At 45.3% G+C, this 26,647-nt stretch overlaps 1 protein-coding gene across 1 annotated transcript in view; it reads right to left on the bottom strand.

Annotated features, from left to right (window-relative positions):
* Positions 1 to 612: 612 nt before the first annotated feature.
* Positions 613 to 26,647, bottom strand: part of zeb1b (zinc finger E-box binding homeobox 1b) — a 46,711-nt gene continuing 20,676 nt past the window's right edge. Inside the window, exons 2-8 of the mRNA XM_034108569.2 lie at positions 16,435 to 16,590; positions 11,209 to 11,370; positions 9,971 to 10,173; positions 8,893 to 8,998; positions 6,677 to 8,334; positions 4,929 to 5,109; positions 613 to 4,237 (exon numbers count right to left, since the gene is read on the bottom strand). Coding sequence (XP_033964460.1) covers positions 3,528 to 4,237; positions 4,929 to 5,109; positions 6,677 to 8,334; positions 8,893 to 8,998; positions 9,971 to 10,173; positions 11,209 to 11,370; positions 16,435 to 16,590 — 3,176 coding nt within the window. The 3' untranslated portion in view covers positions 613 to 3,527. The remainder of the gene's footprint in view (positions 4,238 to 4,928; positions 5,110 to 6,676; positions 8,335 to 8,892; positions 8,999 to 9,970; positions 10,174 to 11,208; positions 11,371 to 16,434; positions 16,591 to 26,647) is intronic.

Genomic DNA, 26,647 nt, shown 5'->3' with positions numbered 1-26,647 from the left:
TTCCATCCATGCTTCCCGTCTTCACTCTTAGCTAAGCTAACTGGCTGCTAGCTAGCTTCATATTTACCACACTTTGATATTAAAGCAAATAAGCCTTTCCCCCCTTCATCTATCTAAAAGTACTTATTTAACCCTTCGAGTACATAACCTATACTCTTTCATTATTTTCATTTTATTATATAAAATAATTGACGTTGTGACCTTTATCTTTGTAATAAACTGAGTTTGCAAATTTGGGGATAATTATGTGCAAATTAGCATAAAGCACCACATGAGGAAATATCTCATGTTTGATATGTTCCTTACAACATTAACATATATATGGGCTATGTCTGAACTAATATTCCTTTAGTTCAACAAAAAGTAATTCACAAAGATATATAAAAAAACTCAAAAACTGTGTTTAAACTGTTTAAGCTGGTAAAACAGGGCCCCATAACAAGCATTCATGTTAAATATGTATTTAAATTATGTTCTGAAACATCACCCCCACCCCCTTTCTTTTTTTTCGTTTTTTGTATCTTTATGATATTATTAACTTGAAAATTGCAGTAGAATTATGAACTCGATATTGTGTCATAATTACTCAATAACAATACGCTCACAAACCCAGAAGCTTGTAATTGATGTATTTTATTGTGAGATGGGGAGTCATAAAAAATGAACAAAAAAAAGGAAAACAAACAAAAAACAATCACTATAAAAAAAGATGAGGGTGTTAAAAGGGGAAGGGCATATAAAAGTGGGCGTGGTCTTGACACTGACATATAAAGTAACAAATTGGCACAAATAAAAACATAAGAACAAACGTCAATATTATTTTGGCTTGGCAAAAAGGACAGTTTGTGTCGTTAAGGATATTCCTTCAATAAAACAGCCCACACTCATGCTATTAGACATACGATTAGTTTTCAAAAGTTCAGTAGCTTCATATTAGAGAGGGGGAAGAAAATTAACATGACAATGGATGCACAGAGGTCACAGGTTCAAATGTTCAGGCTTGCAGGGTGCAATTTTTTCCCAAGGGAAAACTTCATTTTATTCGTTCGAAAAACATACTTCAGTATGCTGGAGTCTCATTTGTCTAGGCTTTTAGTTATTTGCCTTTGAATCTTTTTTTGTCCATACTAAAATATATTATCGTATTAATACAAACTACAGTATTGTACACTACATAGTGTAATAAATAACCATAAAGAAATATAAAAAATAAGACATAAATATAAAAGTTCTCTGACTAAACAGACATACCCATCTCCTTTGGGTGGGGATACTACTGCCATTGCTGAAAACATACAGTACACACACAACAAAACGGAACATAAAACATTTAAGAGACAAAAAATAATACTGACAGGTAAAAAGGTTGTTGAATTGAACTCCTGGGATTCTTATTTGCCTACATTTTGTTACCTGAAGAGACATCTGAGCATTTCATGGTGTGTTAAACAAGTGCACTGAATAAGCTTTGAAAAGGCAGGACACGGTTAATAATTAGAAATAATACTTCATAATCATCCATTTGAACAAATGTGCATTGTAATTCTTTTAGCTGCTCAGATTAGAAATTAAAGCAACTTCTCTAAAAATCTGTTGGCTAAACTCTTCTCTCACAGGTTAGGTGGCTTTATTGGTTGATCTAGGAATACCTGATCATAGCTTCTAAGCTTCAACAGCAATATTCAATGGCACTTTTGATATGCATGTTTGTCTTGTTTTAGTTTGATTATTTGCATATGGCTCGGAGTACGGGGTAGGCATAGGGAGGGTCAGAACATTTTCTACAACCCTTTTTTGCTCGCTCTAAACATTTAAAGCAATAGTTTGACATTTTAAGAAAATATGCTTATGTGCTTCCGACAGGAGAATTAGATGAGTAGATCAGTACCACTGTATGTGAAGCTATTGCCAGGACATGATTAGCTTTATTTAGCGCAAATATGAAAGATAGGTGAAAATAGCTTGCCAAGCTTTGTCTGGAAGTCACAAATAGTCCAGCATGCATTACTGCCACTTGCTGGACTGGAGTGGGAAGCAGTGGATACATAGGAAGTAACTGCTAGCTTTCCCCCCCCTTAAACTGTGGGTTTTCTCTGGAAGTTTTTCTTTGTACGATGTGAGGGTCTAAGGATAGAGGGTGTCGTTTTTCTCATACTGATATTCTGAACCATCTGTGCTGTTGTATTTGCTGTAAAGTGTCTCTACTGTAGGCTATTTTTATTATATGTACAGCACTTTGGCTCGACCAAAAATCGTTTATAAATGTGCTATATAAATAAAACTTGATTTGATTTAGCCACGTTAGATTTAGCTTTAGCTTGTTGTTTTGGATGTACAAGGACATCTGGATATTTGATTCCTTTGAAAGAAGCTTAGTAGTGAATAAAGCCCATAAAAAGTGACTTTGAAGTATAATATTACCCGGCTCTTCCACATCTATGGGGCCTTTAGTAAAAAGTGCAATAGCGCTTTGTTAAAACCAACCTCCCATAGTTTGTCTTGGGCTCAATCACAGAAAGTAACTCTGCATTTGGCTATTAGTGGATTTTACAACTTTTAGGAAAAGATTACAAACGTCTCTTTCCCTGTATAAGCCTATGGAGACATGTTGTAGTTCCAAAGTTTGGCCACTATATCAAATATGCTTCAAAGCACTATTCTTTGTTTCCCCCTTGTTCAGTTCCTCATGGTAAGCTAAGCTAAGCGGCACCTGGCTGTAGCCGTATAGTTATCAGAATGTGGTCATTATCTTCTCATCTAACTCTCAACAAGTCAAGAAAATACCTTTATTATCCCGAATGTCAAACTATTACCTTTAAAAAAACACTGATTTGTAAAATAAAACGATGAGTCTAGTCTAAATGGAAGTACATGACTGAAAAGGACACCTCCCTCCACTTTTTCTTCTTAAGGCTCACAATCCAATTAAAAGAACATAAAAAAGAAACAAAATGCTAACTTCTGCTAGCATGATGGCGTGGTATATCTAGTGCGGTAATACTGAAGGGCTGACAACACAACTGCTTAGTCCATAGGTAAACCAAGCCACTTGTAGTGCACAGGATTTTTCTTATTTTCCTTCCAACTTAATAAAATACTGACTTTTTTTTGTTCATTGGCAATAAAAAGGTATAGAAATATCTCCCAACTGTACAGCTTTTAAAGGTTAAAATATGAGTGATAAAATTAGTAACACTGATAAAAAGAAATGACCCAAGGTGTTTTAGTAATAAAACATTATCTAAAACATGTCGGCTCTAGCTTCCAAAGTCTGTATAATGCATTTCCTTCGTTTGTTAAAATTTGTGTTCGTCTTCATCTTTTTCTTTACAAATTGATTTTTCTTACAGGGAGAAATCGCTCTCCTGCGGAAAAGTCACTAGTATTTTTTTCAGGCACACCTGGATTTTCTACACAGTAGTGAACTGAAACGGACTGTCAGAGTGACCAGACATCATCTCCTGCGTTCTTCCTCTGCACATGAGGAGGAATCTGATTGTGTCCCATTGAGGAGTCTGACTCCACTTTTAGTCTCCTTCCTCCTCCGGCGTCTCCTTCTGCTCCTCAGAAACCGTCTCACTGTCTTTTTCTCCTCCGCTCTCCTCCTTGACCTGCTCCTCTTCTTTCCCCTCTTCCGTCACCCCTTCTTCCGTATCCATCGCCTCCTCTTTCTGCATCTCGACTTCCTCCTCTTCCTGAATGCTCCCGAGCACCTCCGCCTGCCTTGTGTCTTCCTCCTCTTCTTCCTCAGCCACCTCCATCTCTGTCTTCTCCTCATCTCCTCCTCCCTCCACTAATACCCTCTCCTCATTCCTCTCTTCCTCATCCTCATCCCCTCCTTCGTCCCCTATCTCCACCACCTGGATGTCGTCCATGTCCACCGCACCGTCCTCCTCCTCGCTCTCCTCTTCGTCTCTGGTGCTGCTCCCTCGCTCGTCCAAGTCTAGCTGCGAGGGGGCGAGGAGCTGCTGCAGCCGGCTCAGCGCCTCCATCTCAGCTCTGGCCTCCGCCTCGTTCTCGGGGCTTTCGCGGCCCTCGCCCTGACCCGGCGTCTCCTTCTTGCAGTAGGAGTAGCGGTGGTTCATGTGCTGGGAGTAGGATCCCGAGTGGGAGAAGCGCTTGCCGCACTTGTCGCACTGGTAGGGTTTCTCCCCTGAGTGGAGCCGCATGTGTTCGATCAAGTGGTGTTTGTGTTTGAAGGCCTTGCTGCAGATGCCGCACTCGTGAGGTCGTTTCCCTGCAGAGAAGGAGAAAATAAATATGTATCAACATCTCTGTTTAAAGTTGTTCAAGTAAAAAGGCACCGGAGGAAAACAATAAACACTCCATTGCACTTTGAAATCCCCCCTACATAGTTGCGTGAAAGGTTGTGAAGCCCATATAAGTATCTATCATCAGAGTATCCAAGGAGAACATTTCAAAACAATACAACAAAATCACAACAATTGGATAGGAAACTTTATCCAGGCAGGGAACATCTAGTTTCACCTTGGATGAGGTCATTTGGAGCTGAAAACTATGGTTGCAAGCCAGGTATCAGAGTAATAAAGAAAAAAAGAAAACTCCTCTCGGGGCGCTGACCTCCACTTGGCCACGGAATCATCATCTTAGAGCTACGCAAATCACTACCAGAGCCTGTTGCAACATTCGGTGCATTACATGAGAAGCTGGCAGTGCAGAGGTGGGGAGTTGGCGGAAAGAAATTCTCAGACCTCTTCTGTGCATGTTGAGTAATACCTGCTGGAATGGAGGTGTCCACCCTTCTTTACGCTGTAGCTCAAAAATCCCCCTTCACTCGCACTCTGACTCATCTCTCAAACAGCGAGTGGTGGTGAGATAAGTTCCGGTTCTGTTTTATTTCAAAACCAGAGCCCATCTATGATTTGTGGCTGTGTTTGTGCCTTTGCTACACAAGAGTTTGTAATTACCTGTGTGTTCGTATTTGTGTCTCAGCAGCGAGCTGCTCTTCTGGAAGATCTTGTCGCACAGGTCACAGGCGTACATGCCGCTCTCCGTCTTCTTCATCTTCTTCCTCTGTGGGCCCGAGTCGGAGTCGTTCTGCTCCTCCACGGTGGACATACCATCTGAGCCTGGGTCCATCTTCTCCTCCTGGTGAATAAGACAAATCACACATGTATTGGTTGGAATTCATAATGACGTTGCTCTGCTTGACAATGAATGACTCACAAAAGTAGCACTACTAGCAAACAACTTGTGTGAGTGGTGCATTTCTCAGGAAATAATACCCCGTCATTTCCAACTCATAGCTCTCTGGAGACATTTGTAAATGTAAAATCACTCGGAATTGTCAGCTTATTTGTGAGGAATCTTTCCCTTGGCCCGAAACATAACCGTGCTGTGCACTTAAGAGCAAACTACATTTTTCTCCTGTCCCTGGGCTGGTAAATCTCATCTACTGATGCAGTCAAAGAGGATGTGGCGCAATATTAAGGAGATGATATATACACAGAGCTCTTTTTTTAACAAGGCAGGTCTATGCCAATCCACTTAACACGAAAGTATAATCCAACAACAATAAATCAATGAGGCAGGCAGAGGTGTGCCGTTTAAACAGATTCCAGCAGATCAATAAGGGCTCTGCAGTAAAGTGCAGCCTCATGTCCTCTGGGTGACAGCCCAGGAAGATCACTCATACACTCAGAGATCTACATCCATCATTACAGGCCCATTAGGTGTTCACACAATGCAGGACTATTAAGGGCTATCATTTTTACAAAGAGCTGAATTCTGACATTTCTATATATGACTTATTGATTGTATTTGGGATGGATTCGCACTATCTATCATGTACTTGTGGTTTCAAACAATAAGGATTAATGATCAGGACAGAAGAGATTGACTGATTGCTCCAAAAAGAGATAAGCCACCTTGATTCAAATCCACTTGCTTCTCAAAATGGCCGCCGGATTAGACCTTGAATCCTTTCCTGCACTTTTTGAAAATCAATCGTTTTCTAAGTTTCAAATTGTTTTGCTTTGGCTGGCCTCATGACCTCCAACAACTATTGTCTGTTCTGCACCAATGAAACTAAAGGGACCAAAAATAACATTTCATCTCAAAGTACTATAGGCTGAGGATTACAGACAGTGGCCATTGTCTGACATTTTGGGAATTGCTTGTAAGCTTTCTTGGCACCAGTTAGATAAGAAGATTGATACTGCTCTCAGTAAATGAGTAACTGTCAGTCACTTAGCTTAGCACAAAGACTGGAGACAGGCAAAACGGGTACAAAATCTGCCAACAGGCACTTCCTTATTTGACTAATTAACAAATAATATAGATGGATAGAAGATAGAATCGGAGGAATGAAACCCTCTTTAATGGTCACACATGCAGAGCTGTTTGGGGTCTGATTTCCTGGTAAAGATTTGTTTTAAAGTCCAACACACCAATACAATAAGATTGTGTTTTTTTCCCTTTCTTCTTTTGCATTATAACTTCAGTGAGCTTTAGAAGTGCTGGTTTTGTTAGTTTGAGACAGAGCCTTGCTAGCTGCTTCCCTATCTCCAGTCTTTATGCTAAGCTAATTAGCTGCTGCCTGTAGCTTCATATTAAGCATACGAATGAGAGTTCAGCAATAAAGACAAATAACCAACATTTCCAAAATGTAATACTATACTTTTAACACAGACAGGGACGCTGAATGATAAGGCACCTTTATTCCGTTGAGGTGGAGGGTTTCCTGGGTCTGGGTCCCAGCAGGGCTGTTTGCTGTAGTGGTATAGGTGTAAGCCAGCTGGGGGATCAGGATAGTATGTTTGTTGTTAGTGGAAAGTGCCCTTAGGCATTGCATTGTGGTAACAATGTTGAGGGGTTTGGCACTTTGCTGGCTGGCGTACAGTGCGATGTGGCTGGCGCCCATGGCTAAGAGTGGCGATGCCTCCTTCTTTGTGCAAGTTAAGTTTAGGGGTTCATCCACATGGGTAGAGCGGAGGGAAGGGGAGGCGTTAACGCAGGCTTTACCCACTGCTCTCTCTGCTCCCCCTCCGGCGGGCTTTGGCAGTGACAGGTCTAGGGGTCCCTCAGTGCTCTGGGAAGGCTGGGATGGGACGGGACCGCCAGCTGTCAGGTTTAGTGGTGAGGGAGAGGCCGGTGAGCTGTGGGCGCCGTTGAACTCCGCTGGAGTGGCTTCTGTAGGGCTGTCCTGGGTCACAGAGGGGCACGTGTCCTTCCCTTGGACCAGAGACACCACACTGTTAGCTTCACAGATGTCTTCTTCCTCTGAGGGAGGTGTTGGAGCACCCAGTGATATCTGACCCTCTTGCATTTTGTCAAACCACTTCTTTACCACATGCGCTGGCAGGCTGACTGAGTCAGAGATCTTGGCCAGCTCATCCTTGGTGGGCTCTGCTTTTAAGGCCACAGCCTTGAGCAGGGACAAGAGGTTATTGGGCTGGTTACAGAGCCCGCCCTCTGACAGCAAGGCAGCCACAGCAGACTCAGACTTATCCAGACCGTTCAGCCTGAGGCCATCCTTGCAGTGCTTGAGGGCATGGAGTGATTCCAGCCCACCGGGACAGTTATCACACAGGAGGCAGGTTTTAGTGGTCTTTTCCTCTTTTTCTTTAGTCTCATTGAGCCGGGAGCCTTTGATGGTTAGATCCTCTGGGAGTTTCTGGCCTAGTGAGGTTGCCTCGGGCTCTTTCTTCATGTTATGGGCTGTGAGCTGGCCCTGGTTGGGGTCCAAACTGTAGTTTATAATGATTTTTGTGTTTCCGTCCTGACCCACAATAGGCAGACTGATGGCTGAGATGAGTTGCTGCTGTGTGGGATGGAGCATTCCAGTGGTTAGTCCCGAGTGCATTTGCAGCTGACCTTTGGCGTTGCTTTCCAGAACCTGGCGAATGACGTTTCCGTCCACCGCCACTTTGAGAGCATTCTGCAGGTCGGCCAGGTTGATACTGATGGGTGACATCAGCCCCATCGTGGGAAGGACCACAGCCTGCACCGTGCCCTGCAGAGGAGATGCAGTACCTCCGTTGAAAACCCCACCGTTCATAGCGGCCATTGCTGTGGATGTCATCAATGTGGGCTTGTACTCATAGTCCACAGGCTCAGTCTTGATCTGATTGAGTGGCAGCTGCTCCTGCAGTGGCTTGCTGTGCTCCATCTTCTGCATCTGGGTGCGGAGGGCTGATGGTGACGTGGGCAGCCCTGGAGATGGAGCCTGGGTCTGGGTTTTGGCGTTCCCCAAGCGCGCTCTGCCGTTAACTGAGATGACGCTGATGCACTTCTTACTGCTGATGTGGGAGCTGTATGAGCCTGAGTGAGAGAAGCGCTTCTTGCAGTTGGAGCACTCATACGGTTTCTCTCCTGAATAAAAACCACAATGTGCATAGCAGAGAGAGAAAGAGAGGGGGTGGGGGGGGACAGAAGCAGATTTCCATTAGTAAATGAAGCTAAATTATCAAGTTAGACTATGAGCGGCACAGTAGGAAAAACCTCTAATGCATTTCAACGATGCTTAAACGCTGATGTAATGGCACCATTGGGAAATGCCCTTCTCTAATTGCTGTCCCATCATGCCAAAATATACACAATTATGGCACTAAAGGAAGAGCATACAATGGATTGAACCACAATGAAGGATATCTAAACACAGGGAATTGCTAGATCATCAATAGAAAAGATTCAAATTGTATTAATGTACACTGAGATATCTGTCGCCAGCAGAAAATCATGGCATACACACACACACACACACACACACACACACACACACACACACACACACACACACACACACACACACACACACACACACACACACACACACACACACACACACACACACACACACACACACACACACACACACACACACACACACACACACACACACACAGAATGCAGCCATGGTGGTCCACTCACCGCTGTGGATGCGTAGGTGCTCCTTCAGGTGGTGCTTGTATTTAAATGCTTTGCCACATTCAGTGCACTTGAATTTACGATTGCCTCCCGACTGTGTGATGTGTCTCTGTCGGACGAAAAGGAGAGGGGATATTCAGTACGATAGTACAACCTTTGAACTGCTACTAATTCATGTCACAATGTCATTAATCAATGAGGGCAAAAGTGCAATGTTTGGAAATTAGTCGCTTAAGAAACAGGAATAAGCTTCCACATAGGTTTGTATCATTTAGAATCAATTTGCCAATGGATAATTACTACAGCGGGACAGAAGAATTAGCAACTTAAAGCTGCACTGACTATTTAAGAAGACTGTTAAACTATAAAAATCAGTCAAGCAAGGAATATTTTTCATACAAAATGATAAACACAGCAGATGTTGACTAGTTTCTCAGACTGTAGACTGTACATACATACAACCAGTTTTTACAAGACTTTAACCTGCACTCACATCTGCACACTTATGTACATATATTTAACATGTTCATACAAATACTCAACTTTTTACTGTGATATCCTGTTTCAATAGTTACTTTATCACTTATTTATGCTGTATTATTATTTTGATTTGTATTCTATTTTATCTCTATTTTTACCATGTGTGAATCCTGTTTTTCATTCTGACACTGTTGCTGCCATAAATGCCTGAATTTCCTCAAGGGGATTGTTTGTTTGTTTGTAGCCTTTATTTAACCAGGTGAAAGCCCCTTGAGATCAAAAGATCTCTTTGTCAAGGGTGACCTGCAGGACATTAGTTACACATGTAACATAAAAACAACAGAGCAACAATAAGGATGACATACAACATAATGTACAGGGTACAGTTAAATAAAGTTCCATCTTATCTTATCTTAATCTTGTAAAAATGTTGAAGGCTAATGTGTATACTTCATTTTCACAGTACCACAATATGTAGTATGGTCCTAAAACGGGATTCACAGAAATCATCTAACTCCATTAAGCACCCAAGTCAGAAAAAAAGCCAGTGAAGGTGTCATATCAGTATCCAGTCCTAGCCGGTTTGTCAGTCAGTATTTACCTGATCCCGTCCGCCCTTGTGGACCGTCATATGCCTCTCCAGCTGAGCGCGGTATGCGAAGCTGTAGCTGCACTCGGGGCAGTTGAAGCTCTCTTCGGTCTTCTCGTGCTGGCACTTGATGTGCTCCTTCAGGGAGCTGTAACGCTTGTAGCCACGCGCGCAGTACGGGCAGGTGAGCAGCTGAGAGAAGGAATCAGGAGTTCCTGGGGGGAAGAAAAAGAAGAGGAAAGTGTTGTAATGACATGTGTAAAGGGGGGAGGACAAGAGGGGGTGATAACACATGGTCAATAGGGAGGGCTCTTTGATGTTACACAAGGCCTGCCACAGTCACACTCCTCTGCTAGTTCACCAATCACCGAGAGATCCTCCCCCTCAGGTAAACAGCTCCCAGGTAACCAAATGGACAAAAGCTGATTAGTGATCCATATTAACACATTCCTTTCCTTAAAGAAATAGCACGGTGGGTTGCCAATGCAGGACTGGAATTTAATTTTGCTTTTGTACTTTAATTATAGCTTTTACACGCCTGAAATTCCATCCAATTAGATTGCCTATTGTGCGGTTGAAGCATGTCAAAAACACCCACTCCTGTAAGGAACAGCGCGCTCGGTAAATAACAGCCGCCTGCAGAGATCCAACCTGGTTAACAGAGGGTCTCAGACGCCCGGCTCCCACACAGGTGAAGCATTATTCCCTTAACAGGTGATGTATTAAGTTCCCCTGCGGGACAGGTGAGGGCCTCGGGATGGGAATGCACACACATTACGGGCCAGGTAGCCGTGAGTCAGACCTCGCACAGACGTGACAAATGTACTCAGGTGTTGCTGTTTCGCTCCCTCAGGCCCTCCCTTCCTCCCCCCCTCTGGCGTAGCAGGTAAAAGCCAAAAGCCCGGGAGCAATAAAGGCTCCAGTGTGCTGCACTTAACAAATAGCGGTGTGTGTAATGATGTCGGAGAGTGGCGTTAATGGGGTGGAGTTAACACCTAAGGTGAGACGGGGAGCAGGTATAGCCATCCCGAGGGGGGGCCGTAATTACTGGGTAGGAGCAGCAATAGTGTGAGAGCTCAGTGACTGTGATCTCTCAGGTGGAAATAGTGGTGTGTGTGTGTGTGTAATTTAGGGACACAACACCTTGCTTTTATGCTATAGATCCATTTAAAGCAATTACTGCACAAGGCACATGATAACATGTCTGGAAAAGGATGTGTAAACATTTTGAATTTGCTCTTGTGGCATACCATTTTCATCGTGGACGCTGGCGTCAGGGGTGCCCTGGCGTTGAGGCTCGTCCTCTGGGGCCTCTGGGTAAATGACGGCCGTGTCTCCTTGCTGGAGCATCTCCTCCATTAGTGCGTCCGTGCTCCCATCATCCTCAGCGTCCGACACACAATCCTCTTTCACTGTGAAGGGTGAAACAGACACTGATTAAAGTCGTGCTTGCAAAAAGGTATAATCGATTACCGCGTTATTTGAACATGTTTTCCCATCGATGCGCGCTCTACATATGAAACCCTAACCTCTGAACATGAAATGTGATAATCCAATAATGTCAGTGTCAATATAGCTGAAACGGATCTTCCAGTCCAAGCCCTTGATCATGACATGTACACAAGCCTGGGATGAGGCATGCGGCGCCAGGGAGAAAAAACACAAACATCCTGAATGCTGTTCACAATAGGATGAGAAAGCTAATTAGCATCAAAGGCCACAGGCTACTGTACGTGCACCCAGCTCTTTGTAGGAACTGAATGGCAAGCCTCTATTCACAATGTTAGGTAAGGTACTTGTTGCGATCGACACTGATAATGAGATGATGCATCTTGTCCTGTTGTATTGCAGCAGATAGATGTTAGGCAGGAAGGCACACACACACACACACACACACACACACACACACACACACACACACACACACACACACACACACACACACACACACACACACACACACACACACACACACACACACACACACACACACACACACACACACACACACACACACACACACACACACACACACACACACACACACACACACACACACACACACACACTCTACGCTCCGCTCTCTGGAGAGGCTTGGCCTTCAGACTGTGCTTAATATCGCAGCAAATGAGCGCCTGCATGTGGGAGCTGAGCGTTCTTCCTCCACATCATATGAGCTAGCTAGTCTAACGAGCACTAATTACCAAGCAGCGGCTTATAGGAAGTGTAACCTGAGGATGGAGTTAAGGATGCAGGAAAGCTTCCTACCCTCTTTCCGTCCCTGCATGCTTCCTGAAGTGGATACCGGAACTGAGTAAAGTGTGTCTGTGATAAAACCCGAGCATTATTCCTCGATGGATGCGTTAGTGTGCCTGTGTGTATCATTACAGGCTATCAGCTGAAAGCAAAGTCACGCTACTGTGGTGGTGTTTACTGGGCAGATGTTTTATGGATTGATTTAAGCACTCCTCCAGCTTAGGGGAGATTTGAGAATGGTGTTGTGTGAATTGTGCTGGTGTTGAAAGACGGGGCCAGCTGTGTGCTCCTCGGAGAGGGGAACAGGTGTAGCACATCATGACTCACAGACGCACAGTGAACACCAGTTCTCTAACATTGGGCTTCCTGTGGTGCACCTTAACAAAGCCATGAGACAATACGAGCGCGGCCATTTGTTGCTACGGTTATTAAAGACCATTCGAAGAAACCTCCCTCTATAAAAAAACCCTGGATAATAGATCGTTCAGAGAAAGAGGCTGGGTGTTATATGTAAGGCAGAAACCGACAGCTGCTTCTTCTTTTTTTTTGAAATTGTGGAATTCTCATCATAAAGTGGAGGGTCAGAAACACATTAGGGGCTGCTAACCCCCACATAGCACGCAGCTTTTTCCCACGGCCAACAACACCCCGTAGACACATTTGCTACATTTTCTCTTCTTTAGAAAAAGTTTGACATTGTGGGAAATGTTTCAATGAAGTGTATTTTTCACAGTTGTGTTGACAAGACATTGCACACACATTGTTGCATGTGGGAGATTGCTGATCTGTCTATGTTGAGCCCCCTTCAACTCAAAGGCAGCATCCAAACACACCTCGAGGCTACTAAATGTTGAGCATGTGTGTGAAGTGAAGTCCCAGTGGGGGGCCTGTGGTGCAAACAAGTGGTTGTTTTCACTCCGTGTGTGTGTGTGTGTGTGTGTGTGTGTGTGTGTGTGGGGGCTCTTTGTTAGGTACAGACCTCGTGAAGCCAGAAGGGTTCACAGCCTCGCTGAGGCGGCTCCGCGTTATCAGGCTGCTCCCCTGACATGAAACACCACACAGGCCATTTATGTGCTGACGCAGGGATGTGAACGCACCACTGCACAAGTGGAAAATCAGTTCAGAAACGCCAGAACAAAAACCCTGTGAGGTTGTAGCAGGACATTCTGTTGCAGCACAAAACAAGTAGGTTTTTCCTTTCTGTGCTTTACAGTGTTTCCTTACCAAAGTACGTATTAGAACTAAATCACCAGACCACCCACTCTTCTTTTTCCTTCGCTCCCTTCTCATCCTTCTCTGCCTACATCCCTGCAACATGATACAACAGTATCCCATGATGCATTTCCTGCCCTGGACGACCTTTGCCCCCACTGCTTCCTGTGGTTGTGCATCCACACATGTTTGTATCTTGGATGGGAGAGGCATCAGTGATAAGGATTTGCACAAACAGCTAAAATATTCAACAATCCCGGTGAAGACTTTATCTCCGAGGAGGGAAGTCAGAGATTACATGCAAGGTATTTCCAAATGTGGGATGACTTGCTTATGATGTATTTGTGCCGTATGTCTCCACAGGACAATCTTCCCGGCTCTCTGGAGATTCTTCTTTTCCTGTCCAGAAGGGTGGCTCGCTTTAAACATCACGTGGTGACATAAAGCATCAGGAATGTAGGTGTTCCTGTGTGTCCACTGTGATCAAAATGGATGTTAGACTGATTCATAGGAGTATGACATATCATCACTGCATGTTGGGCCAACAGTGAGGACATTGGTAGGTGTCATTGTGCGTGAGAGCCTCCGCTTCAGTACTGCCTTCGTGCCCTAACAGCCAGCTTCTCACTGCCTGAGGAAATGTTTCCATGGTAAACCCAGCCTTTCGCTGTCATTAAGTGCTTTTGCTGCCCCACAATAAAAAAGCTCTCCAGATCCACCCTGCCTATTCTCTGAGATGTAATCATGCTCTACAAATCATCACACATAAAGGAGAAGCCCTCCCAGGTCAACACTCTCTCCACCTTCTTATCCCCTGGAGTTAGTCGGCCTCTTCTTAGAGAAAAGCAGGCTGTAGTTTACGGCACCAACACTGGGCTACTCCACTCCTGCATAATCATTTAGGCGTGAATGAGTAATGACAGTGAGCAGGGTGCCCATGATACCATATCATCAGGAGGAATGATTCAGAACCAGAGCAACAGCAAGAGAGTGTAAAAAGAGAAAAAAGGGAGGGGAGGAAAGTGAAGGAGAGATGGTAGAGCATTGAAAAACCACCTTTTGGTTTTGGAGCGCGTTAGTCTCGGGAGAAGGGGTGTCAAGGTTTTAATTTGAAGCAGCGCTGAGGAGAAGATTAGTGGGTGGTGGTCACTATTCAAGGCTGCTCCAGGGACTTGTCCCATCTCAGGAGTGAAACCAAGGGATGAGGAGATGAGAGACGAGTGAAGTGTGTTTGTTTAAAGAACTGCGGCTTTCCCATGTTTCATCGGTCCGGTTCAGAGTGGCAGAGAGGATGTTGCCTGATGTATGATGTGAACAGTAAGAGAGTGACAAAGACAGCTGTGCACATGAGTGAAGGCAAAAGAAAATATGCCTGATCAGGCATAACTGTGGAGCGCTGCCAGCTCACTGAGCTCTTTCAGTGTAACTCATGCTTTTGAAGTGTTTAATGTTCACAAGTCCCGGCCAAAACCAATGACATTATTCTTCCTCCAACTTCCCCTTTATGCATGGAGGTACAGCTGGGGAGTAGCGATGAAAATGACAACATAGTCAGGACAATATGTGGCTCCACTGTGCACAGGTCTGTGGTGCACGTGCAACCGAAACCTTGCAAGTGAAACTGACTGAGCTGAAACTCATTGGAGAGGAATTTCAAAAAGTCCCTCCCTAAACTGAAAGCGTTAGCTAGCCGGACATTAACGGTACGTCCACACAGCAGCTTTGAACAAATCTTGAAAATCTTGGAGCTGGGCGTGTCTGAAAGCACATTTTTTAATTTTTTTTATTCATTTATTTAACAGGGACAGTGCACATTAATGAACATTTCTGTAAACGTGCCAGAGTTGCTCAACTTTTGAATCCTGAAAATCCTGGAAATCTTCGCTTCGCTCCCCCACAATGCAGTTCGGCGAAAAGCGAGGCAAAGTGACGTCATCCCCATTCAAAGATTTGTTTAAAGCGGCTGTGTGGACGTACCGTAAGGCATGCGCTAACTTGACCTCTTGCTAAATCCGAGCCCCCCTCAGCCTCACACATCTCTCACCCGTGTAAGGAACAACACCCTGGCTGGGTAACATCTCCTATGGGCACATACTGTACTTGGCACAGTCGGCCACTAACAATGTCACACATACATATTTGTATGCACATGCAGTATGAGGTCAGAAACGCCACGTCGAGGCCTTGGGCACAGGTTGAAACACCAATATCCTTCAGCACCTGTGATTGTTGTTGTGGAGGGGCATGGGGTGTGACGTCAGCCCTTCCTGTGGCACTGAGCTGCCTCTGATGTCACTTCCACCCCGTTTGAGGTAACAAGAAGTTCACGGCAGCCCCTCCAATGCCCACCAGGGCCATAAAGCTCTCCACTGGCTTTTTGGTTCCGAGGCTATTCTCTGTGCTTGAAGGTCTCTCCCCGTGTTGGCATTGTCTTTGTTTAATATCGTACTTCCTGCCTTAGTTGGAGACCCACCACGTGTAGTACCTGTTTCCTTACACTCTGGGTTTCACAATGAGACAAAGCCTGGTACTTATCTGCGCACAGACGTCAGCAAAACATTTCTTAACTTAGCCTGCTTCACGTCAGGAGGTCAAAATGAGACAGTACCGGTCAGAAAATGAATGTTGTAACAATACATAGAGAGGCGGAAAAGTACATTTTCATTTATGTGCTGGAGACATTTAATAAAAAAAAGTTTGTCTACAAGCTTAACAATGATACGGAAAAGTTTCCAGTGTCGTTGCATGAAATCCCTTACTGTGGCTTGTCTCAATAAACTGGCACTTAAAGACAGACCTGGCAAACAATAAATCAAATGCTGTTTTACCCCACTAGCATGATTGTACATTTTAAACTAGATTAAATAAGCACTTGTGCATTGCAGAAAAGAGGAACACAAGTCTCAGAACGTTGTGGAAATAGTGAGTAGGAAGATGACGTTTGCATTTGCTTTGCTCACTGCAAATGATATTAATAATACGTCCTATGAGTGTGCGTCATGTCTCACCTCCGTCCCAGCAGCGCTCCCTGGGGTGCTCCTCTTCTGGCAGGGTGCTGTCGCAGTCGGCCCCGTCCGCCAGGCTGCCTTCCTCCTCCACGATGTGCAGCTTGTCTTCATCGTCTGATTCTGAGCCGGCTTCCACCACATCACTGTAGTTGGTCACTGCACAAGGAGACATGGAGGACAGAGGTTAGAAAGACTGCTCAGATGACGTGTATTTGTATTAGCCTTTACACACATTTTCATCCTTGATAAAGATAATAGGAAGTGTGTGCTTCTTGATTATGAGCTCTAAATGTGAAAGGTCACGAGTCAGAGAGGTTAAACATGTCATTTAAATGTCAAGACTATTAAAGGGAGGAGGGTAAGGAGCTTGAAACACCAATTAAACACACCACAGGCCTATAGATAAGATGACTCTTAAATTATCATCATGGTAAAAATAGTTTTTAAAGCAGCTTGGGCACTAACAACAGAGCGAATGGAGGTCTCACTGTAGTAAAAAGTGAACATTTGAGAAAGATATGAACCCTAACCTGGAAAACTCCCAAACAACAGGGAGAAACCGAAAATTCACACTTAGTAACTTGGAGACACACAGACCTGGTGTGTGAGATCATTACAGAGCGGGCTGAAGTGGTGTGTGTGTGTGTGTGTGTGTGTGTGTGTGTGTGTGTGTGTGTGTGTGTGTGTGTGTGTGTGTGTGTGTGTGTGTGTGTGTGTGTGTGTGTGTGTGTGTGTGTGTGTGTGTGTGTGTGTGTGTGTGTGTGTGCTGCGTGGGAGTCGGTGTGACCTGGTCGCTTGTGTTATGGGCTGAAGGAGCCAGGAGACACAGACACAGGCGGCCCACAGAGAGGGTTATTACAGGGAGTGCATTTCCCTGACCGACTGTCTGCCTCAGACGTGTGAGAGTGTGTGCTCCTTTTCATTTCCACCCAGTTCCTCCATCTCTCAATTCCACCTGTGTTACGTCTTCCACCCACTCACCTAGCATTTCTCTCCGCCCCCCCGCTCCATCTCTCTGTTCCACTGAGAGAACTACAGATCCTCTTCGAGGCCAAATCAATTCTCCAGTGAGAGCAGCCCAGTCAGCAGAGGGCCCGGGTTGTAGCACTGAAACTACCTCTCCAGCTACTTTATCTCACATCACACACGGCGCTCACTCACACACACACACACACACACACACACACACACACACACACACACACACACACACACACACACACACACACACACACACACACACACACACACACACACACACACACACACACACACACACACACACACACACACACACACACACACGCACACACACACGCACGGCTCGCATTCACTCGCTGAATATGCACTGCCAGTACAAAGCACCTGAACAATTTTTCTCTCTCTCTTCTTCACCCACCCCAACCCAACTCGCCCACCTCTTTCTGAAGTGGCTGCTAATATTTTTTGTCGGGAGGAGGCGTATCTGGGAGAACCGTGATCCTCTGTTTCAATCAATGAGAATTGTTTCGGTGAGGTCTCTTCCTTTCTCTCCGCATTGTGCAGGTCATTACAACCGGTTGGTGTTCACACACACTCGGTAGACGCGCAGGGTTCAGGCTGAGGGGGAGGCGGGAGGAAGGAGGTGTGGGGGCGGAGGGATGAAAGGGGGTGGAGGAGGAGGAGGGAGAAGCACTGTTATTTGGCGAGTCGTTTGCGGGGTCAACACCGCTGTGCCGCAGCTGCGAAATCCTATCGGGTTCATCAGGAGAGCTATTTCATTCCGAAACCTCTTTCCTCTCTTTGCACTGTTCCTCACTTCACAATATTATCTTTTTTTTTTCTCTTGGATGTGACTGCCACCGTAGTGTAGTTTTCAAAAGATACATTCACCCTTTGTACTTGGATTTCTATAGAACAATAATTATTAAAGACTTGCAGGCCCTCACATTCACATAAACGTATAATGAATTGGACTTATATAGAATTCTGCGACTGTATAAACTACTCTGTACTCTCTCTTCTCTCTACCTTACACCACCTCGCTCTCCCTCTATCCCTACCTCTCTTTTCTGTCATACAGTCTCTGCCAGGTGATGTATTGTCCATTCAGCAGTCCAAACAGAGTGCAACTCTTCATTCTGAAACAGAAGGTGCTTTAGGACGAGTCTGAGAGGCTGTTTCGGGCCACAGACACTCAGGTGTGGAGCTGAGGTCAGCGATTACAAAGGCAACACTCTCTGTCGGCAGTGTCGAGAGAAAATGATCAAATATAAAGCTGTAGAGAGAAAATCAATGTGCTGGTGTGCGCAGACGGGGGTGGCCACGGCCAGCAGGACAATAAAAGTAGGAAAGTACAGCAAAGGGGGCGGGGGGGGGGAGAAAGAGTAAAGGATGGCGAGTAGTGTTGGTGGTGAGCAGAGACGGTCTTCCTGTGCAAATGGTTGGCGGTGTTGAAACAAAAATGTGTGTTCCAGCAGGAGATGTAACACCTAGCATCAACAAAGGCTGCAGTCCCTTCTGGCTGAGCGGCTGAGCGTTTGGACAGCTGGCCTCATTAGCGCTAAGATGCTAGCACACAACAAGAGGACAACTCCTACGCAGCTGAGAGAAAAAGCATTGATAGGTGGAGGAAAGTGTTCAGGTTTTGCAGTGTGTTGAACACCTGAGGTAATAACCTGTGGCGGTGTCTTTGGTTTTAAGTTGGTCCGTAGTCTTTGGGCAAAGATCACACCTTTACAACACCCTCCCACACAAACAGCTTCTATGGATCTGGGTAAAACAGCCAAATCAATGCAAGCCCAACAGCTTCAACACAATACAGCTTGATTACAGCTCCACATTTAACAGCTTGAGGCAATACTTGTTCTAATGGCCAGCAGGGGGCGTCTCCACTGGCTGACAGATGGTTGTATGAGAAAGACTATTTACCTGATTTATTTACCCAAGTTGTAGCTTTCTTGTGTGTGTGACATTGCAAGTTTGAAGTTGTTTTCAATATAGCTTGATGTAAATGTATGTTCCCCTTTAGAGGGTTAGGGTTAGAATAGACAATGAAGCATGTTACAATTTCACTGAGTTTGTTCAGTACATGAAAGTTAATTTGAACTTTTTTTGGCTTAAAATGTATTTTTCTGCATTTGGTTGTACTTTGCTTTACCTTCTTGTCACCTGTACTTGCAAAAAAACAAACCCTTGGTCCACAGAGCAATGGGTGACTCCATGGTGAATGTATCCACTTAGTCTATGGGCCATCAAATACATCATGGTCTCAATTCCAAGTGGTGTGATGGTAGCAGACAAGCTGATGAAATGAAAGCCTCTTGGCATGTTATTTAGTCTTCACCTACACATATTTGCAACATGCTACAAATACTTGCTGTAGTTTACCATGCTACTGTACCGTAAGACCTCAGTACATATCTGAAAGCTGCTTGAATGTCTCCACCCTCACCATCACTCCTCACCCTCTTTCCCCCTAACGAAGTTCCCAGAGTCTATTGAAAGATAGCGCCAGACAGTTCCTGTCAGCCACACTTAAATATGCCTGCTGGAGAGACGGCTGTGTTGTTATGACACCTGCCAGGCTGTATCAATTACTGGCAACGGGGTGACTGTGTGGGTTACTCCCAAAACAGGCTCACCGTTACCCCATTTGAGGGGATCACCTTGGCAGACATATCATGGCTGATCTGTCAGCGCAGAACATCAAGCGCCATGGGTCCCCTGACACAGGTTCATTGTGTTGATTCTGTCCTGTAATTATGTAAACTCGCTGGCACTTATTTGAGGCACAGGCTATTTGATCCTGGCCTGATTGATGAAAACGAGACATTAGGAACTTACAACCACTGTGGAGTCGTGTTTGTACAACAGCAGATGGCTCGGTTTGTGCTTTCATACACCGAGGCATGCCAGATTGGAATGGCAGTATCTCAACCTCTGTGGGAGTGAGCTATCTCTGTGCTTTGAGGCCCTCAAGGTGTGAGTGACTGGCTTAATAAGCGAGTTTTAGATGAGGACACAGCGAAACACATATAGTCTGTGAACAAACACATTACCGTCTGAAGTAAGCTTTATCCTGATTCATTACCTATAAAGACATCTGTAAAGATATAAGTCTTATGTGCAGGCCGACAGCTCGTATACCAGAATGTGTAGGCGGTATGTCTGGAATGTCCAACCAAAACACTTTTCCCTGTCTTAAAGAGACAGATCAAAGGGTGTGCTCCCTCTGCAACTAATTTCAGCCAAAGGACTGACACGTATTCCTCGGTCTGCTGTTGTTCTGCTTGTGATTAGACAGATTGACTCATCATAAGCAGCAGCCACTATTTGTCTGCCCTTCTAACTCTCTTCTATCTCTATATTTAGCCTTGGTACTACAGGCTCTCTCATTGAGGTACGCCACTTATCTCATATGGAGCTCAGGGCCAGGCAGGCAGCATTGAAACTACCACAGGCATCCTCAAAGAGTACAGACCCTGTCGTCACAGAGTCTGCCCTTGCGGCTCTGCAATGCCATTTTCTCAGGGAAGTCAACCACTACAAAAAAAACCAGCTCGAACCAAAGTAAAACAAAGACGTGCCATTCAAAACCTCAAGTATGCTGTCTCAAGGTGAGGTGCCTCATTCAGCGCTGAGGTAAATGCTGCTGGTTTTGTTAAAACAACAGCCTTCCTCCCACAGAGCCAGGAAGGTCAACTCAAGTGCCTATAACAAAACAAAAGAATTGGGGAATTTTCACAGTTCACAGCCTCGCTCTGCCGTTTGGGTCAAGCAAAGGCTTTTTTGGTCCCAGTTGCTCAGAGATATAACTGTGGAAACATAGCACACAGTCAGTTAGCTGGAGAGGGCACTAGGGGTCCCAAGAGACTGTTTCCAAACAGCTGATGCCAAGTCTCCCCACCACAAGGAGGAGATCAGTCACATCCATAGTCAGGCATGCCCTGGACAGTTTGTCCATAGAAATGCAGCACACAAACTCCCCAAACAACACCCAATGACTGTTACTCATTGTTCCAAGTAAGGCTGGGAGGAGCAAAAAGCAGAAGCACTAATATAGAAAGACAATTGCACCAAGTATTCCTGAGAAGTAGTCACTTGTGATTCAGTTTGAGTATGCTTAACCTACTAGAGATGTTCTATTGATAGATGCAGGTATTCAACTAGGCAAATGACAATACACAGCATAAACAATTGGTTAGGATTATTCAATCTAAGAACTTCAACAACATGTGGAGCGGAGCTCTTTCCAGCAAGCATTTCAGAGGTGAGCAAGAAGACAATGGGCTCTTGTCTTCCTAATGACGCTGATCAAGGTTTTAGCATGTGAGCTAATGGGCCTCCGCAGGTCACTCCTCTCCCATCTGATGAGCACTTTCCATAATAACACTAATGCTAATAGTGCTATTGTTCTTTAATCTGCATGATGACACTTGGAAGTGTAAAGGAAGTCAGTGGTTGTTAATGTGAGTAAGTCAAATAATTTAACTGCACCTCGGAGATTGTGGATTGCTTCTCAAAAAGACTAAACCTTGACTGTTACGTGCTTTGCTTATTGTGCAACATGCGTTTATTACTCATGTAGTCTCGATAGTGCTGCTGAACCTCAATGACACCTAGATAATAGGCTGTGTGTCTACGAAGGGAAAGTCACAGCCTGTTCTGGGTACCAATCATAGCGGCAGGCCATGGTGTTTCTCTCCAAGGCTAATGAGCATGGTGATGAGCCACACACATTCTGTTACACCGGGCGTCCTCGGAGAGTTGCTGCATCTGGCTCCTCTCAGCTCTTCTAAATAAGGCCAGTGGGCTGGTAAGGACTGGAGGGTGTGATCACACCACACGTACAGCAATGCCCCCGCCACCAAGTTTACACTTGTCTCCCAGGCCGTGTTTATGTTGGAGGTGAGACAGCCCCATCAACGGTAATAATACTGGAACACCTAAGCGAGAGTGTGTGTGTTCTGTATGTTAAGCCGGTAAAGGCATGCTTGGCATTTGAAGGGCTTTCAATCATAATGGGTGGTCACATGACTGTGGCTTAATAGCAATCACAATGAACAATCAACACATACCTTTACGGCAAAATGTCCTAAGAAGGTGCCTCCAAAACTCCCACACATGCACCTACACTCTATTGTACCCACTTACAGTATCTCTGCACCATCTCACCCTCCATCAGTGTGGAGACCTGCTACGGTTCTCCGACACTCAGCAGGTCTGTGGTGAGAGAACGCCCACCCAGTGAACCAGTCCAGCTATACAAAGTATAGGCAGGTGACTGAACAAAAAGCAGTGGTGTAGAAGTTAGTGGGCGGGGGGTTCAGAGAGGAAACACCTGCTCTAGATTCGGTTATGCCCAGAAAACCTGCAGTCATGCTTCATACTGCTCTTTCTTTAATCTCTCTGGTTCATTTCAATGTGTGTTCTGGTTGATCTGGCTCATTGAATGCACGAACAACACACCACGTAATAACAAACTGTGTTACCTGAGCCCTACCATGTGTGTGGCTTGATATCATTTCCACATGATTGCACTGGAAACCATCTTTAAAAATAAACAACACCAACAAAAGCAACACAGGAAGGCAACAGCACACACCTGGGTAAACTGTTGCTTCCTTTCTGTTAGTGGCTTTTTCAAGTTAAGTGCAAAACCTCTGTGACATCAGGCAGGCAACCAAACACAAACCTGGCTAATGTGACATTAGCCTCCGTCAATTCTCATTGGAGTGTTGCCGGCAAAATGAAATGTCCCTGTCACCTCTGCTGTCAGACTCTATTCAGGCTGCAGTTACAGACTGAAAGCTTTTGAAAGCTGTGCAGTGGTATAATGGACTTTGCCAGTTTGTGTTGGCATTTAGAGTTGAGGATCTGTGAGGAGAGAATTAGAGCAAAGCTATCTGTTGGTATTCAGCCCATTCAAATGTAGTGGGTTACATCAGTAGCATCATTACATTTCTTTGTTTTGTCCTAGCCACTTAAGCACTAATAACAGCAACATGACCGAGCCAGCAGATTCAGTTTGAGCCCAACATGTGTTAAAAATCATCCTCTCACACATTAAGGCTGGACAATAGGCACATGTATTCAGAGCTGTGATAATCATTTGGCAAGTGGCAGGCCACACCGCTGAACCTGTTATATGTGTTGTCAGAAAACAGAATCCAATTTCACAGCTTGATCCAAGCTCTGTCATAGATACACATGGGTCAGCCGGCTGATCGCTTCCAAGCTATTGCTAACATGCTACGAATGCTACCAGTCTTTGTACGCCTGTTAGCACTGCAGCATTTCTAGCGGATCACAGGGATCATAATACTACAGTTGTACCTTCTTTATCATCAAACATAACATATCTAATCCATCCTTTTATCATATTATATCGCCTTGCATGTTGTTAGTTTGCACTGTGTAGCATTGTAGCCTAACAGCTGAGCTGGGGCACATGGAGGTGAGTGTTTAAATATATGCAATGAGCAATAACGGTGTTATCCAACCTGCTTGTGTAGCGCAGGTCTATATTAGGTTAGTGTAGCACAGGGCTGTTGCATTTTAGGAGCAGGTGACTGGACATTCCTGCCTGTATTAGGCTTGACACTTTACTGTGGGGGAGTACAGAGTAGGGGGAATTACTCTGGCCTATGAAGAGGGAGGTACATACACTGACTAACAATTCTCCAACTGGAAAATCTCATTAAATCTTACCTGTATGTATACCTTACTGCACAGATTTATCACTGGCTTCATTAAATACAACCTCGGTCTATTAAAGAGACCGTCACATATTTACGCTCGTCAATTCTTCACTCTAGTCGAGCCTGTTACAAAGATTGCAGCGTGGGATGTGTGCATGCAATCACAAAAGAGGGCAGAAAAGGTAAACAGAGGGGAACGATGGCGAGGTGGGAGGAGAGGAACTGCTAATGGCTTAAAAAGACAAAGCTGGCCTGTCACACGCAATGCTCATCTGAACTGATGGCTGCCCCAGGGAGGGAGTGTCACAAACTGTCAGAGTGACTGAGAGAAAGGAAGACGGAGAGAACACCGCGGAGAGACGGAGGCTGGGAAAAGGAGACATAAGATGTTGAAACGAGGGTGGATAATAAAATGAATGTAAGAGACAACAAGGAAGTGACAGGAGGAAAGAGATAGAAATTAAAATAGTGAGGTGCGATATTTACATGAGTGTGTGCATTCTCTGGGTGCCTGCGCCTCAGTAAAGGTCATTCGTTGGAGCTGTGGCTCTGCCTGACAGATGTCTCGGTGAGGGGACAGGCCGGAGGGCAACAGACACACATTTGCAGATTTTGCACACACGTCGTGCACACATTCACAGACAGGTGGAAGTGCAGAAATAACCTAGAAGTGCCTTTTTGTTTGTTGGTTGCATCTCATTTTACAACCGTTGCAAGTTCCCATTTATAGCAATCAGCAGGTCAGCACACCTCGGTGAAGCCGGGGCCGAGATCCGTGTTGACAACCCACTGTGGCTTCACTAATTCTGACACTAACGCACAAAAGTGCAGTGAGAGTGCTTGTTTTTTGTCGGAAAAATCCTGCTCTTTGTGGCATTTTGACAACAGCTGACCAATCTCTCACTTCTCCAGAATGTCCGCTCTGTCACAAGACACCCGAGGCCAAGCGTTGAGGACAACCCCTGACACACACACAAAACGCATAATCAAACACACGGCCCGGGGCTATTGCTCAGTTGTCACAGTGGTTTCTTGTTAGTCATGTGAAGCAGGGAGAGAAAGGGGTTAACGCCGTAAACTTAAAACCACAAAAGCTCTTTTGTCACCTCAGTCCTCCACCAACACCCCCCCTCCTCTTACGTCCTTTTATTTTCTCCCCAGGCAAAGTGGCTTTTCCCCGTGTGATCAGGAAGGGTTAGCCCCCTTCTCCCAACAACACCAGCCTCCAGGCGACCACAGCTGAAGAGCAGTCAAGCAGTGCCGCTCACACCATTACCCTGCTGTTAAATGACCATGAGGGTGGACTACAGGCGGCCTGTCGGATGGACGGCTACGGAAATCTGTCTTGCTAAACCAGGCGAGACAGAAAGGGTACATGTTGCGAGACCCCACCTTAAGTGTGTGTAAGGGGGTCAAATACATCCACTGTGCCCCTCTAACAGCTCGACACCTCCTCCTTTCACTATGACTGTACTTGCGGTGACTAACACGTTAACTATGATTTGTGGAACCGGGGCGGACAGATGAAAAATCACGAGCTGAGCGAGCAGCGGCGTTGTTAATGCACCCTCTCAATGCGGTGCTGATTGGTGAAATGGCTGAGGCAGCAGGTAAACACAGGCCGTCGTGTATTGATGTATTGACGGGCCCTCTTTTGTCCATTACACCCAGAGGTGCTGGGACTGTGCGTGGGCGTGTGTCTGGTTGCCACCGGCCTGGGAGACCATTAGTTCGCTGTGTCAGAATCCGAAGGGGAGTATCGACAGTCCAGCCGGGGCAATCGATAGGCGCGGATTTCTCACTCCCCTCTGCCATGGTTGGTAATGGGCCCACTGTGCTGCCCCTTGTGTACTCTGTTATATCACCTCGCTTAGTGTATTTCAAGCACAGGAACAAATGAACTGTTGCTTTTGAGAGGGCAACACAGGCGAGTGACTCCACTGCTGAATTGACCAACAAAAAGAAAAATGATGGTACTTTCTGACTGAATGCAAGCTTTTCTTGTGCTGAGTCATGTTCTTTTCAGTTCTGGTCAGATGCCAGCTGCTTCTCCCTGAGGCTGAAACATGGAGGCCAAATTTGGGTTTTTCTTGTATGCAACAGCCAACAGGGTGGGACGTCGATTACCAAAGCACACTGCAATCATTGGACCGGACTCTCGGGACTATCCCATGTGATGTCACCCGTACTGTGAAGTCATTCAGGAGGGAACAGCCAGATGTTTTCAGGAATAGAGCCTCCCCTCTTCTTCATGTCAAGTAGCCCCAAGTAGAAACACTTCGTATCTGATAACGTTTTTCTGGAGAACAAGTCATCTCTGCTTGGGATCTCAGTTGTGAATAAAATAACTACTAAACAAGGGAACTAAAAAAACGTTCCCGCTGTACTTCAGGGAATGCCATATTAACATGGAAGCAGTGACCCGCGCCAGACGCTGATGCAAATGCTCTTAGTGGCCAAAAAGGCAGTACAACTTCTGTGTCAGCCCTTGACGTCAAACATAAATGTTTTCCCATTGATTAACATTGGGA

The sequence above is a fragment of the Pseudochaenichthys georgianus genome, chromosome 20 (genome assembly GCF_902827115.2).
Source record: "Pseudochaenichthys georgianus chromosome 20, fPseGeo1.2, whole genome shotgun sequence".
NCBI classification, from domain to species: Eukaryota; Metazoa; Chordata; class Actinopteri; order Perciformes; family Channichthyidae; genus Pseudochaenichthys; species Pseudochaenichthys georgianus.
The sequence above is the reverse complement of the archived record's forward strand: the minus strand, read 5'-3'. Positions and strand labels throughout refer to the sequence as shown.